Source organism: Camelus dromedarius, chromosome 22 (genome assembly GCF_036321535.1).
Source record: "Camelus dromedarius isolate mCamDro1 chromosome 22, mCamDro1.pat, whole genome shotgun sequence".
In the NCBI taxonomy this organism is placed as follows: domain Eukaryota; kingdom Metazoa; phylum Chordata; class Mammalia; order Artiodactyla; family Camelidae; genus Camelus; species Camelus dromedarius.
The window spans coordinates 26,123,860-26,139,010 of NC_087457.1; the positions used below are offsets into that span (position 1 = coordinate 26,123,860).

Consider the following 15,151-nt stretch of genomic DNA (forward strand, 5'->3'; position numbering starts at 1 on the left):
AAACTAGCTTGATCCTTACCTGGGAAGGCAGTGTGTCCCTCTCTTTCTCGGACGACTTTAGAAGAAGGGCAGGGAGGGGTTGAATGTAGAATTAGTCAGCTGGTCTTGACTATTTCAACAAATCCGTTTTCCCAAAACGGAGCATCTCTGCTCCCTTTCTCCTTTTAAAGTCTTCTTGGAAATTGAATTGGTGATGCACAGAATCACTTTAATGAAAAGTAGGTGGGTTTAGGGTTTACTGTGCTTGGCTGGGAAGGAAAGCCCCGAGGCCGTGGATGGGGACAGCTTCCTGTGGGATTACTTGCTCCTTGTGCCTGGGGTCCCGAACGGGCCCAAGTGGTCCTTGTCCTCAGGCCCGGGGTGAGGAGATGACCCCAGGGCGGGGACCTTGGTCAGGAACTCCCGTGTGGGCTGGGCTTGGGACAGCAACCTCTGCTTTCCCTTCCAACTGGTGGACTCTGGCACCTCTGGAGAGCTTCTGTACCTCCCTCTCTCTAGGGAGAGCCTGGCTGCTCTTTTGGTTCCAGAGGGGATGGTTTAAGCAAATCTAGCTTTAGGTAATTTGCCAGCCAGGGTTAAGGAGCACGAATCCAGCGGGTCTGGAGAGGCCCGTTGAAAGAACAGCGCACGGCCTGGCTGCTGCGCTCTTGTTCCTTCCCGAGGCTGAGCTCTGCCCCGCTAGTGCCAGACAAAGAGGGAGCTTTCAGGCCTCTGTAAATAGGCTATTGTACAGGGAGAGGAGGTGGGGCAAGGAATGGCATCATCTTGCCAGCTTGGCCAGCTGCTTTAAGGAGCGATGTCAGGGTTTCTTCATTTGCTGCTGCTCGGGCAAGGGTGCTGTTTATGTGGGTTTGTTTAAGGGCTGCATTCCTGGTGGAGTAGTCTACCAAACCACTATTATTCAGCTGGATGAAAGCTTGAGGAACTTTAGAAGGAGAGAAACATCCAGCTCATCTGTTTTTTGTTTGTTTGTTTATTTTTTGGTTTCTAAATGACACGAAGAGAATAAAATGCTAATGTAAGTATCCATTTGCAGAATTGCAGGAGCTGCGTGTGTGTGTGTGTGTGTGTGTGTGTGTGTGTGTGTGTGTGTCCTTAGAGAATGATGCCCTTGTGAGTCACCTCTGGCCCCGAGCCACTTTTTTCCTGGTGCGAAGAGAGTGGTAAGAGGTGAAGCTTTGTGTACGGTGGGCCTTGAACCCCCATGTTCGGAGGCCAGGGTGATGGGATAATGCCAGCAGGTATGTCAGGTATGGAGAGTTAAATGGGTTTCAGATGCCCAGCTCTCATCATCCTGTGAGTACCAGTGCTAAAGGGGCCTGGAGAAGCCTCCTGCCCTCACACTTCCTGACCTGGGGTGTGGCCTGAAGGGGACTTGTGAGCCCCAAGAGCAGAGAAGTACGTGGATATTGTTAGTGGAGAGTCAGGGGCCCAACAGAGGGTAAGAATTGTTCATGTAGAGGAAGAGCTTGAATTGAGAGTCAGGCTGGTGTCTTGGTCTTGGAAGAGACCCTGGGGAAGCCTTATAAGTCTCCATCCTTGGCTTTGTCATCAAATTTTATATTGTGATACTCAGTTAAGACATACGACGTGAAAGCCTTTCCAAACACCACACTTGATGCTAATTGTGTTGTTTAGCTGTTCTTCCCAAAGTTTGGGCAGACGGGTTTGAGAGTTTCTGCCCTCCAACAGTCACGCAGTCTGGTTTCTATTCCCCTGCCCTGTCCGTCTATTTCCACCCAGGTCTAATTAAAGGCATCCTCTGCTCCGGTGCTTTGCGTTGGGTTCCTGCCACATTTCCCCAACCATTGTTATGTTCCCTGTCATCCTGTGGTTGTAGCCTCTAGCTCTGCAGGAAATTCAAAAGACTCAGCTGAGCGAGCTTACCTTCCGTAGGTGTGGGAATAGCCGTGGGGAAGGAGAGCTGGTGGCCGGTAGTCCTGTGTGTTCAAGAAATACTGGCTGCTTAAGCCTTTAAGCCGACTGAATCATGTTCTTAGCAAACAGCAGCATGATTATATGCCTGGGCCATAAATACGTCCTGAGATGATGATACGGAAATTTGCTTTTGAAAGAATTAGAAAAAAATATTCCAACTAGAGCACCATTGCAACAAGAATAAAATCTGTGTGGGTTTTAACCATTCGTTGGCAAGTTCATGTATCTTGATAGTTCTTAGAGACCTGCTGGGACTGTCTTAAGGCCTCGTGTTGTCTTCACCTACAGCATTTAAAGGCTATTTATTGTGGCTAATTTTCTTTGAATATAGGTCTGCTTCCATTTCTAAATAGCCTAAGTGCCTTTAACTTGATAGCAGTTAAATAGGAGGTAACAGATTTGTAACACTCCCTGTTCACATTTAAGAGTTGTGAATTCACGTGGCTTTAAATGAGGTATTGCCTTTGTTCATTGTGTGGCCTGTGGCTTTCCTATGTACAGCACTGTCCAGTTTGTTTGGTGAAATGGATTTGTAGTTTGTTACCTGGCTGCCAGCTAAGAGGCATGAATTAAACTGCTGTAGCTTATCATTACCATCCACTGAAGATGAGGATTTAGCTGGATTTAAACCCTTAGCTTTACAGATTAGTACCTAATAAAATGTTCTTGCATGAGTGCTACAAAATCAGTAATTTTCTGGGGTTTTTTTTGTAAGTTTTCTTTCCTAGACTTATTTCTAGAGATAGACTTGTTTCTTAGTATAAAGCTGTCTACTTGTAGCTTGGCTACTGCTGATGCTTAAGATTAAAAAAATTAATCACCTGTTTGTGACTGTGTTTGTGGGGGAATGACTGAATATTTCCACATAGGGATATGATTCTTTTTTGAGGGGAGGAAGAAGTAATTAGGTTTATTTATTATTATTTTTTTACTGGAGGTACTGGGGATTGAACCCTGGACCTTGTGCATGCTAAGCATGTGCTCACCACTGAGCTGTACACTCTCCCCGAGATATGATTCTGTTGAACAGCACCTATAAATTCACACGGTCTAGGTTTTATGGAAATGACTTCGGGGACTTCTGGGAGACAAGAGGGAAGGTCAGGGGTATGTGTGTAATATAATGGTAACTCCCATTCAGACTTGAAATGCTGGTGGGTGATGAAGACAGCCAGAAGATGGAAATGACTGGAGGGAAAGGCAGGTGTGCACATTATATGTATAAGTTTTCTGTGCATTCGTACAGTTGCAATATTGTTTACGAAATCTGACTGCTCGGTGCCAGGAGAACCTGGGCTTGATTTGTCTGCTTACCAAGTCTTGGTGTAAACACCCCTTCCCTTCGCTTCCTCGGAGAGTCCACCCTGATCTCGGGATCTTGATGGTGGTAACATTTACCCACCTTGCTGACAGACAATGCTTGTTTAATTTTGTGTCTTCCCCACTAGCCAGTTAGCCCTTGGAGAGCCTGGACCAGGTCATTGGTACTGTCTTCCCAGCTCCTAGCACAGTGCTCAGCACCCACTAGGTGCTCAGATTTGTTGAATGGCTGGAGTGGCTCAGTTTGAGCTATCAATTCATCTAGAAGAAATCTGCTGTCAGTGTACTACTGACAGTCTGTTCTGTTCTTGGCCTGTCTTGTGTCAGTTCGATATAACCCCCCAACATCTGATCATTCATTTCAGTGGTTTTTAAAAATATGCCCATTGTCTCTTCTTATTGGGAAGCTGAGCAGAAAGAAAACAGTGTCTGTTTTCAGAACTGGCACAAGCAGTGACACTAACTGATGCCTGTCTCTGCCCATGGATGGAGCAGTGGGGTGACTGCTCCCAGCTCCTCATTGGCCCATCCTCCACCGTCTGTTCTCCTGGGATGTCAAGCATGGATTTTGTCTGCGAGTTACCTTTAGCCTAGTGGGCAGCAGCACAGGACTGGGCATGTGACGAATGCCCTGAGAGACCTTGGCAGGCCGGGTAACATCGGCTGAGCCTTTCCACCCCATGCCCCGCCCCTGCTCCCACCCTGCCGCCTGGTCTGTTTCTGCATTCGGGTGTCACCCAGCATTCAGCTGTTGGTGGCACAGATGGTGAGTGGTTTTGTGAGGGCTGGTGCTTTCTCTCCACAGTTATGACCTGAAGAAATGCGCTTATCTGCTCCTTCTCTCTTGTTATGTTAAACCTTGAAATTTTCTATGTATGTGCGTGTGAGTGTGTGTATATTGTGTGAATATGTGACATGAGATTGCGTTGTGTTGGCTCTTCGAGTACTGATGGCCTGATATTCTGCAACCCTGTTAAAAAAGAAATATATATATACACACACACACATATATACACACACAACAATATAGATTTAAATTTGAAGAGAATTTCTACATTTGAAAAGAGAAGAAAATTATTTTCAGTCTTGGGACCTAGCTATTTAAAGGAACACACAATAAGTAGCTCAAAAATACCGTCCGACTTTATGGTTAAGAGGTTAACACTTGTTGCATTGCTGGGGAATTTTCAAGAAAAGTCTTTCAGATCATTTACTATGGTTTCCTTCCCTGTGTTACCAGACACACTTTAGAGCAGATTTTTTTTTTCTTTTTTGGGGGGGTTGGGGGTAGGTAATTAGGTTCACTGGTTTATTTATTTTTAGAGGAGGTACTGGGGATTGAACCCAGGACCTCATGTATGCTGAGCATGCGCTCTACCACTTGAGCTGTACCCTCCCCCCATTCATTAATTTTTAATTAGAATTGTTCTTATTTGTTATCTGTATTGCACGTTAGTGTTTTATGTTGATGTATCTATAAATCTGTAATATTCAGTTTGAGGCTTTAATATATGTGGAGCTGTCCTTCTGATTTTCTTCTGTGTGTTTTGGCCTTGTAGTTTTGTTCGTAAACTCCTTGTAGTTAGTTAAGTGTCGTTTTTTATTACCTCTGCCCCTTACTGTTCTTCGCACAGGACTAATCACAATATCGGTAGAGGAAGCAGTCGTAATGCCCAGTGTTGACTGAGCACGTGCTGAGGCCTTGCACCCTTCTGAGCTCTTTGTATGAACCCTGTAGTCCTTAAGAAAGCTCTCCGAGATAGGTGCTGTTTTCATTTCCATTTGTGAATGGAGGCACCGAGAGGTCAGGTGGATTAGTCCCAAATCATACAGCTCATACGCTAGGGAGACAGAATCCAGGATCTTAAATACCGTTTATACTTTCCAATACTATGCTGCCATCTCTCTCTAGATAGTTGCTTGATAAGTATCTGTAGATATTTATGTGCACCAGATTATTGTTTATTTTAGCTGTGATAGCTTGAGGAATATAAAAGACACTGTCATATCGGAATAGCCAACTGCAGTTTCCCCTGTGTGGATATGGCTGCTTTTACGGTACAAAGCATGTGGGGAAGGTGAGAGGCCTTGTGAAGTTCAGTCTGGTCTGTTTCACCAGCCTGGGAGCTTGTGCTGAGCTTTGTGTGAAGAAATGGCCCACAGGTAGTTGGGGCTAGTTTATGCCCCTCTGTTCTTCTCCCCGTCGGCTATGGTAATGAGGGTTTGGTGCATTTGATTATGTGTAAAAGAACAGAGAGAGAAAACTGGGCAAGTAAATGGTAACTTACACCCCTTATTTGAACATTTTTTGGCAAGAATTCTGAGTAAGTGAATCTTTTTAATGTGGTTAATGAAAACCTTACAGAAGATGATAGAAGTGAAGTGAATGCCTAAGATGTTTTTAGAAAAGTGAAATCCTGACAGCCAGGAAAAGACCTGGACAGTCAGACTGTGGCTTTCATGCCTTGATCGGTCAGCCAGCCTTCGAGTTAGGTGGTCGGCCTTGAGGAGTCTGGAGCCGCACCCAGCCGCCCTGGAATAAACATCACATTTTTCTCTCCGACAGACTTCAGCCTAGGACACTGCCAACCCCAGCCCAGGACGATGCAGGCCCATGAGTTGTTCCGATACTTTCGGATGCCAGAGCTGGTTGACTTCCGGCAGTACGTGCGCACCCTTCCCACCAACACGCTCATGGGCTTCGGGGCGTTCGCAGCACTCACCACCTTCTGGTACGCCACGCGGCCCCGGGCCCTGAAGCCGCCATGCGACCTGGCGATGCAGTCGGTGGAGGTGGCGGTAAGTGGAGCCTGGCTGCCCACGGGGTCCCCTGCCTCCCTCTCCCCGGTTTACGGGCCCCACTGAAGGCAATGACAGTCACAGTCACAATCACAGGCACATATTCGTTTGCGCTTTGTAGACTGAAATGTGCTCACCTAACAGAATTTCAGCAGTGACAAGAAATGGAAAAGGCCAAAATATAGGGCAGAGGGTCGCACAGGGTGGTGCTGGTTGGGTGTCTACACATGTCACACAGGAGAGGCTTGTTCCCGAAATCACATGGGGCTTCTGCGCTGCTCTGGGCTCTGCGCTGTGCCCAGAGGATCCCGAGAGAGGAAAGGACAGGCACGGAGGCCCCACCCTCAGGCCCAGGGTCCCAGTGGAGAAGAGAGGAAGGCTGTCCAGTGTCAGGGAAAGATTTCACCTGTGGTTGTCTGGTACTTGGTTGAAAGGGACTCAGGGGTTTCTGACAGGATGAGGCTAGACCAGGAAGCTTCCAGATGACGTGGCCGCAGAGTTTAGGACAGGTATGAGGAAAGGAGGGCGCCCAGCAGGCCTGTGAGGTCGAGCTGGGTGCCGTGCGTGGTTGTGTCTAACGTGGGCAAAAGAAAGGTCGTGCTCTCATCGTTGTAAAAGTCAAACCAGCGAGTGATGTTCCATAATTAGGGCCTACGGGCTGGGATGATGTGGAAATGTGAAGGTCCTTCCAGAAAAATTCTTGCTCAAGACTCCCTCCCACTCCACCTTCCTTCCCTCTGGAATCTCCTTTTAAGATAAGTCAAAAAGATGAAGCAACCGGGTGTTGACTGGTGCTTTGACCCCTCACCTGCTCTCTGCTTTGTAGTTTCTTGCTTCCCCTACCCAAGTCAGAATTCACTCTCAGTACTTACTACTTGCAAAAGGAGAATGTTGTGAAACTTAGATTCACCTCATTACTGCTTTTAGACTTAGCAGTGAAAGGTTCCCCCTCTCCCCGTCTGGTAGCCACGAGGAGGAGAGTGTGTCCTTCCAGATAAAGCCCTGACCTGCTGAATACCTTTCCGTTATTTATAGGGTTCAGTTCTTTGTTTCGTTTCAGGCAACTCCTTGGATTCATTAATGTGAAACTCTTAAAATATGTGAAAGGTATGTCTGTCTATTTCATGCCAAAATGTAAAAATAGAAAGGAAAGGAAAAGTTGGCTTTGTACTTGATTTCTGGCTAGAAGGTAAACTTAGTACTTCACAACAGCTAGTCATGCACCAGTCATGAGTAGAGTTTAATTTTTCTCATGGAGATGTGTGGGGTTTCTGGCATCCTTTCTCTTCTGGCAGAGGACCTGGTGTCTCATAGTAGCACTGCCATCACTGTGGAAAGAATACTGACAAGTGCAGATTTAAGATATTTATAATTTAGCAGCAACTGTTAAAAAAAAAAAAAAGCCAGATTCTTACTGTATGAAAAGTTGTGGAGGCACTTGCGCTGTGGTTTTTAAGCTCCAGCTTAGCATAAAGTCGTTGAGCCTTATTAAAATAATGATAAATGTTTTCTGTAAAATAAGTTAAAACTGCGGATAAACCGAAAGAAAATTAAAATCTTGAATTCTGCTTGCCTGATTTTTCTCTTTGCTTACACAAATAGAGTTAGCTCTGATTTTCAGAATTTGTAGGTCTTAGGAAGAGATACAGAATTTGCTTTGTACTCCCAAGAAAGAACCGAAAATATTGAGTTTAAGATTTAACTTTGGCATTATGACACTCATTAATTACAAAGCTTTTGTAATGCTAGCATCATCATATGGACTTCTGAGCAGAAAGAGGAACTTAATTAATTTCATTAAATATTAATCAAGAGTGTGTATATCTGGTGCTGTTGTAGGGGCCTGATCACCAAAATAAAATATCGTTGCTTTGTTCCTACTTTGAGGACAAGTAAGCACCACTTGCCAGACCCACTCTCACACCCCCTCCCGTTTCACATGTGCAGTTTTTCCTCCCTCCTCTTCCCATAAACTTTACACAGCTGTCAAAATGAGAAGAATCTGCCCTTTTTGGTTTGGCTGCGTCTCATCACTACCCACACTGGCTATTTCCTAGTTACCCTTTTTTTCTTTTTTTCCAAGCAGCAGCACAGAGGTTCTTAGGATAAATTAGAGCTTCTACAATTTGCTTTTATAAATCAGCGTCTTAAAGAGGATATAAATCAGCATGCCACAGACCTGCGCAGGAAGGGTGACACAGACATAAGCTACACAATGGGGCAGAGAAGCTGGAGGTGGCAACGAAATCCCAAAAGCCTCTCATATTTCTGAGCCTGGTTTGATCAGGACCCTACTTAGAGAGCTGTGTCCCTCTGCCTGCAGGTGCAGCTCGCCAGCCTGCAGTCGTGCGTGTCCAGGAAGAGTTCTGTCTTCCACAGCGTCTCTCTGCTGTTGCTGCATAACTTTGAGCGGGGATGAAAGCACGTTTTTGTGTGTATATCTGGGTTTTTAAAAATTTCTTTCACAAGTGATGTGCAAGTTTTCTGGTTTCAGCTGTTCTCAGCCTCTTCTCTGGATTTGAGATCCCTGAGTCCCCCCAGTGAAGGTGATCTTCGCTGGAGTGACTAGAAACCCTTTGTGATTGGGCAGGGCCCAGACCATGGTAGGTGCCGTTTCAGGACGTGGGAGAGCATGTTAGAGCCAGAAGGAACCAGAGAGGCAGGGAGATGTGGCCGAGGCTGGGCCTGGCATCTCTGCTTGGACCAGGAGGCCTCGGGCAGGCTCACCCAGTCTGACCTTCAGATTCCTCATCCAGAGAACAGAGGTGGGGCACCTTCGGCTGCATAGATGCGGGCAGCATCTGCTTGGCCTGCCAGGAGTATTCAGTAAATGTTAGTTTTCTTCTGACCTCCGCATTTTATACTCAAGAGCACAGCTGAGCCCGCAGGGGTGAGTTATATCGTGCAGTTAGTGTGTACATAACGAGGCACTGAGTTCCAGAGTGTCTGAAAATGGATTTGCAGGCAGATGAGTCTGAAGGCTCTACTGGTAATGGAAGGGGAAAAGGGACAGGTGAGGCAGGAAACAGAGTCCGGGTCCCGCACACCGGTTGGAGGGATGGAGAGAATGTATCTGGAGGGGGTGTTTGTGTTGAGGAATGTTAAAGTCTAGGAGTGTTTTCATACTCGTACGTCATTTTGGCACCTTTTCTAAAACTTAACGGGCTTCTTAATAACAAACTATGAAAACCCTTGCTAACTTACTTCTCAAGTAAACTCACAATAGGGGACACTTAACTGTGGTGAGACTTGTCTGCTAGCTTGGGAGTGACTGTGATTTGAATGAGGTGGTAGCAGCATCGGCGCTGGGAGCTGGGCAGCGGCGGGTGAGGGTGGGGTGAGCTGCAAGGTGAGGGGCAGGTGCCCAGAGGACTGGAGGCACTGAGTCTGATCTTTGTGCCAGGACCAGGCCACAGGCGTACTAAGGAGCCACCTTTAGGGATTCAAAAAAAGAAAGGTGATTGTTTTAGAAAAAGAATTTTTTAATTTATTTCTGGCTTCCCTTCAACCAGGAAGAAAAGCTTCAGTTACTCTGGGAATACAGTAAAACAGGTCTGAAAACACAGCTTGATTTTGTACAAATGATGCCCTCTGGCTTCATGAAGCAAGGAATGAACATGTGTACACATATATGATGGAAATATGCGCTGTAATATTTATTGAAGTTTAAAATTAGCCTCCCCCCCCCCGAGCATGGCCCACTCCTGTCAGATGGAAGGTGGCACTTGGTGGCCTTCTGAGCCTCTTGACAAAACCCCTCCTTCACGCCTGAAAGGCCCACTGAGGGTAAGAAACGGGGACTTGTTTCCTTGGATGGTGAGCAACACCTCACCCGGACTAAACTGCAGGCAGGCAGGATGCTCTGGGAAGCTTGTCTGCCGGAGAGTGTGTGTCTGTTGGGGTTTGGATTCTGTGACTCTTAACTCTCTCCGCCTCCGTGGAGGTGGGCAGGAGCTCTTTCCTTCGTGTGGTTGGCTGGCTTCCTCTGGGGGTGAAGTGGACATATGTTTGGCCGCACAGAACCCATTCACTCAGTATTGTTTCAGCCTCCCCACCCCTTAGCAGATCCTCCCATCAGGACAGGAGGGTTCAGGAAGCTGGAAACTGGAGGGCCATCTGGGAGGTGACAGGAAAAACCTCCCGAGGAACACAGGAGAACATTGGAGAACCAGACCCCCAGTTGGCCACCGGCGATCTGGGCCTGTCTCCTCCCAGATGGAGATGAACGGTGCGTGGGCAAGTTTGAAGCTTGCTCCGCTGCATTTTAGACGTGGACTGGGCCGGGAAGGCCTCTCCAGCATCTGTTTTCTCCTCTGCGAAGTGGCTGGTCTGCAGCAGGTTCTCAGTAAATACTCACTTCCTTCCATCTCTCTTGCGCTCAGATGACAGCACGTGGCACCCATCGTAATGGATGCATCTGCCCTGCCATCATTCATTGGGTGTAAAGGATCTCGGGAAGTTGGCTGCTTCAATGGCGAGCATGAATAGTAAACCTGAGGGTTCATGGTTACCCTGTGACATTTATGTCAGCATAATGGAGGAGTCTAGGTCCCTTTAAAATATCCCGTTCATTATCATTAAAAAAATATATATATATGGTTGGGAGCATCACCTATCGGCTGGTCTTTAATAAAGGTTCTAGTGTGCTCTACCGGTGATCTAGTGTTGCTGGGTTGGGGGGCGATGGCCAGAGAGCCTCTCTAGGTCACTGGATGGAAAAGTCGCTTTGTGCCTGTTCATAACAGCTGCAGCTGATGGTGGTCTGGGCAGGTAAGATGCATGTAAAATCTAAGTGTATATTCCATGTGGAGGATATTTCATATGGAGGATATTGGAAAGAGGAAAAAAAAACCAAAACATCATTTTTACCCCCAAGGACTGTGGTTCTACCAACTGCTACTTTCGCTAGAGGTGGATTAGACACTGAGATCTAGCCAAGTCTTCAGCAGTCTCTTTAGAAGTTACTCAGTTCTCCCACCCCACCCCTCCTTGTCTCTTCCTTCCCCTCGTCCCTCCCTCCAACACCTCCCTCCCCCCCCATTTCCTGTTCTCCCCACCCTCCCCCAGTCCTTCTCCTTAGAGGGAGCCATTGACCCTTAGGGCCCGTAGATACCCGTTTTTTTCTAGATCAAGATAAAAGAGACCACAATTTATAAAGCTTGGGCCTCTCTATCCCCGAGAAATCCTCAAGGATGTAGTTATTTGCTTTTACATTTAAATATGGGAGTGATGCAAAATGACTCTCACCATCAAGTGATCCTTTTTTGCAAATATTGGCAAGAGTTCTGGTGTTGGTAACCATCAGTGGATTCCTGTCCTCCTGACCCCCAAGGGGAACTTGAACTTTTATTTCCTGTTCTGCCCATGTGGGGAGACTGACCTCTAGAGGAACCTTAGCTTGTGTAGACTTCGCTGAATATCCTCGTGACCGTGTTTAACTCTAGTGTGTTTGACTCACGATCTTCTATTTTTTTAAACTTGGAAAACTGTATCACCACGTTAAAGAGGAAGGAAAAGACCCGTAATCCTCCCTGACTCACCCTCACTGGCCCATTTCCCGCACATTCCCTGGGGGTTGTCTGCAGAGTGCGCCCTGTTTCTTGAGCAAACCCCCACCCCCACTCCCGATCTTTAGGTTATGTCAGAAGTCCAGAAAGGCCAAATGTAAAGTATTTTTTCATATAAGTAGGTGTTCCCAGAAGTAGCTGTAGGCACTCAAATAACCCAGTAACTCAGTGCCCTGCCTTCAGGATGGCTCAGGCTCGTAGCAGACACGGACATCCGAGCTCCCATTGCTATGCTGTGCAGCCCCTCCCCTTTGTAGGTGTCACTCAGGTTGCTGATACCCAGTGCTTGTGCGTAGCATTTTCATTCAAGAAGAATGGTAACACATACTCACATCAAAAATGATTCTTTATAGGCACACGTGATCATTTCATAGAGCAACAAATTTCAAAACGCAGGTCCACCCGCATTTCCTTCAGCTCCTCTCATGAAATTACAGAGTATGCCTTATAATTAAGTGACAGTGTGACCTTCCACCCAGTGTTTCACCTGTAACTTAAATTGTGCCTTTATTTTTTTTTAACTGGGTTTATTTGGGAACAGCAGAGAGTTACAATTTAGGACATGGAGTCTATGGCAAACCACAAGCAAGCAGTGCTTTTTTTTTAATTTAGGTACTGGACGGTGTGTCATTTCCACTGACCTGACAAAATCGGTCCTCTGTGCTGCCGATGGCTGCTGTCTGAGAATCGTCCCAGCGCGTGGGGGGGTGGAGTGGAGGGGTTTCCAGTCCTCAGACTCTCCATCCTTGTCTGGTGGGGACCAGTGCTTATAGGTCTGCGAGCCTCTTTTCTTTCTCCCTCCGTCGTTTCCTTTTCCCAGGGATGCTGGACGAACACTGGGGCTCAGCCTTGCTTCTCTGCGGCCTGCACTGGTCTCCAGGCGAATGATTTATATTAGGTGCCAGCCCATTGCACCCTTCAGTTCATTCACATGCTCTCTGAGCAGCTACTCCGGGTCCCCGAGGGATTGAGAGCACACACACATTAGGCTTTTTATTTTTGATACTTGCTTCTAACTTGCTGTCTATCTGTCTCTGCTCTTCTGTAGGGTAGTGACGGTGCCCGGAGATCCGCATTTCTGGACAGCGATGAGCCCTTGGTGTATTTCTACGATGATGTCACAACACTATACGAAGGTTTCCAGAGGGGTATACGGGTGTCAAGTAAGCATTTGGCTGAGTTTGTGTGCCTGATGCTGAATGTTCTGCATTCAAAAAGAGGGTTCTTTCTTCAGAAAGCCACATTTGCTCAGTTTTCACCTACTCAGTGTGGGTCCCGGCTTTCTGTCTCCTGTCATAACTTCTCCAGATTGAGGCGCACAGCACGGAAGTCCCTCTGGGTGTCCCCCCAGCAAAGGGGCTTCTGTGGTCAGGTAGTTGTTTAATGGAGTCACACGTCCATTCGCTCAGTGCAGTCTCTGATGTTTCCTGCAGTAGAGAGACCTGTTTAATTGGACCCAATCCAACATTTCTCAACTTCACTTGACCCATATTTTGAAAAATAAACACTGACATTCAAAGCAAGTGATTTTCCGTCAGAGACACCTGCGGTGTGCCAACTCACTGGACTGCACTCCATCCCTGACGGTGGCCCAGGAGACCCCAAGTATCCAACAGCCGCCTGCCTGGCCAGCCCCTCCCTCCCGGGCTCCCTGTGTGTGCCCCTTGGGTCACACTGAGCTCAGCAAAGCCGCCCTGCCTCTGCTCTCTCTGAGCCCCCCGGCTCTGAGCATCTTTTTGTCCCTGATCATAAAGCCTCTTCTTTCCCATCCCCATCCAGGGTGGCTGATAGAGTCTCACTAATCTCGTAAAACTCATATTGTGTTTCACCTTTTCTGTAAACCCTTCCTGGTCTGTCGTTTTCATCCCCTCCCTCCAAGTGAGGCGTTTCCTCCTTTTCCCAGCATCCTGTACCTGTTTCTGCAGTCACTCCTCAAGGGTGTCAGGTGTTCCCCCAGCGCCCCATCCTGCCGGCTGGCAGGGCAGCCACCCCTCCCCCACCGCCACCTCCAAGCAGCACACGGCAGGTGCTCCATCACTGTGCCCTCGGCGGAGGGGACCACACCCGCTGCTGCCACAGTCCCTCTTTTTAGTTTAGCCTCTTTGTCTTTTGCTTGTTCCTGGCTCCCCTCTAGAAATAGTCTTTGGGACCTGCCGTTTGTTATTAAACCTTTCGGTGGTTAGCATCTGTTCCTGCCACTGGAGGCCGGACCGCACGCTCCCAGTCAGGGACGGCGCTGCCTCCGGCCCCCACGGTGTGTGGCATGTGTATGTGCTCAAGAAGCACCTTTTGTTTCTTCTCAGCCTTCAATCCAGTAAAAATTGGCTTGCTCACTTCAGTGTGTTTGCCCCAGTGTTCCTGTAGCAGATTCATTAAGCCTCTTCACTACAAAGGAAGGCAAACTTAGTTCTGTATTATTTAATCTGCGAACTTCTTCAGAGTTAGTGTCAGGGTCAGGGTTTGTCTGTGACAGTAAATATCCACAAGGCAGAGCAGCCTGATGTCAGGCCACATGAAAACATTTATATGCTGTACATGTAATACAAATACACGAGTGTGTGGATGTATGGGAGCACGTACAATGTATGTACGCGTATAGATGTCTACGTATTCTTCACCACTGTGCAGAGCACGCGTGTGTATAAATGTATGTATGTTTATCCCATTGTTGACAGAGGACAGGAGTCATCTGGGAGTATGGGGACTTCTGTTACACTTCTGACTCTCCCCTGATCTTAAGACAAGCCACATAACTTTTTTGTGTCACTTTCTCTGCTTGGAAAATGAAGGTCTTACATGCATGTTTTGGAAAAATTGAAGAAAATATAAGTTCTTTTCTTAACCTGTACTGATTAAAGGGGTCTGCTTTAGGGAACACTTTTTTCTTCTTTTTTTTTCCAGAGGACCTTTTTACTCTAAGCTTTGATTTTCAAGATTAAGCTTTTGCAGGAGAGCAAAGCCCAGCCTCGAGAGCAGGTAGTTAGGAGTTTGTTGAATGATGCAGGAGAAGCCAGCCTAGAGTTCCCTCTTTGAGTGGTTTAGCTTTGTATTACCTGGGGAGCTTTTCAGAAATACTAGGGCCCAGACCCTATCCCTGTCCAGTGAGGTCGAACATTTTGTTGGTGGGGCCTGGGTTTGGTACATTTCTTTAAGTTCCCCAGTTCCCTGAGGGTTCACCAGGGAGTCCTAGAGCGGGAGTCTGCAGACCTTCTGTATAGGGCCGGATGGTAAATACGTTAGGCCTTTTGGGCCAGATGGTCTCCATTACGACTGTTCAACCACAGCCTTAGACACATAAGGGGAGAAGCGGGGCTGTGTTCCAATAAAACCGTATTTACAAAAACAGGCGGCGGCAGGCCTGACTTGGTCTCTGGCTGTAGGTTGCCAATCTCTGTTTTTGAGGACTAAAATGGCATCATCTCATCTGGCGAGTGCTTTTTTCCCATCTGAAAACAACTTCTGATGGAACTTGCCGTGTTCGGCCCAGTCTTTATCAGAAGCCCTGTGGACTGACGCGGGTCTCAGAG

General features: G+C 47.3%; 1 protein-coding gene across 6 annotated transcripts in view; it reads left to right on the forward strand.

Moving 5' to 3' along the window:
- Positions 1-15,151, forward strand: part of ACSL1 (acyl-CoA synthetase long chain family member 1) — a 55,823-nt gene that overhangs the window by 13,826 nt on the left and 26,846 nt on the right. For 4 of the 6 annotated variants that reach the window (XM_031440310.2, XM_031440313.2, XM_064477561.1 and 1 more), the window contains exons 2-3: positions 5,825-6,057; positions 12,673-12,787. In XM_031440310.2, coding sequence (XP_031296170.1) covers positions 5,863-6,057; positions 12,673-12,787 — 310 coding nt within the window. In that variant the 5' untranslated portion in view covers positions 5,825-5,862. Of the gene's footprint in view, positions 1-859; positions 1,019-3,968; positions 4,025-5,824; positions 6,058-12,672; positions 12,788-15,151 lie in introns of those variants that run through there. The other 2 variants (XM_031440311.2, XM_031440312.2) reach the window with 2 other exon arrangements.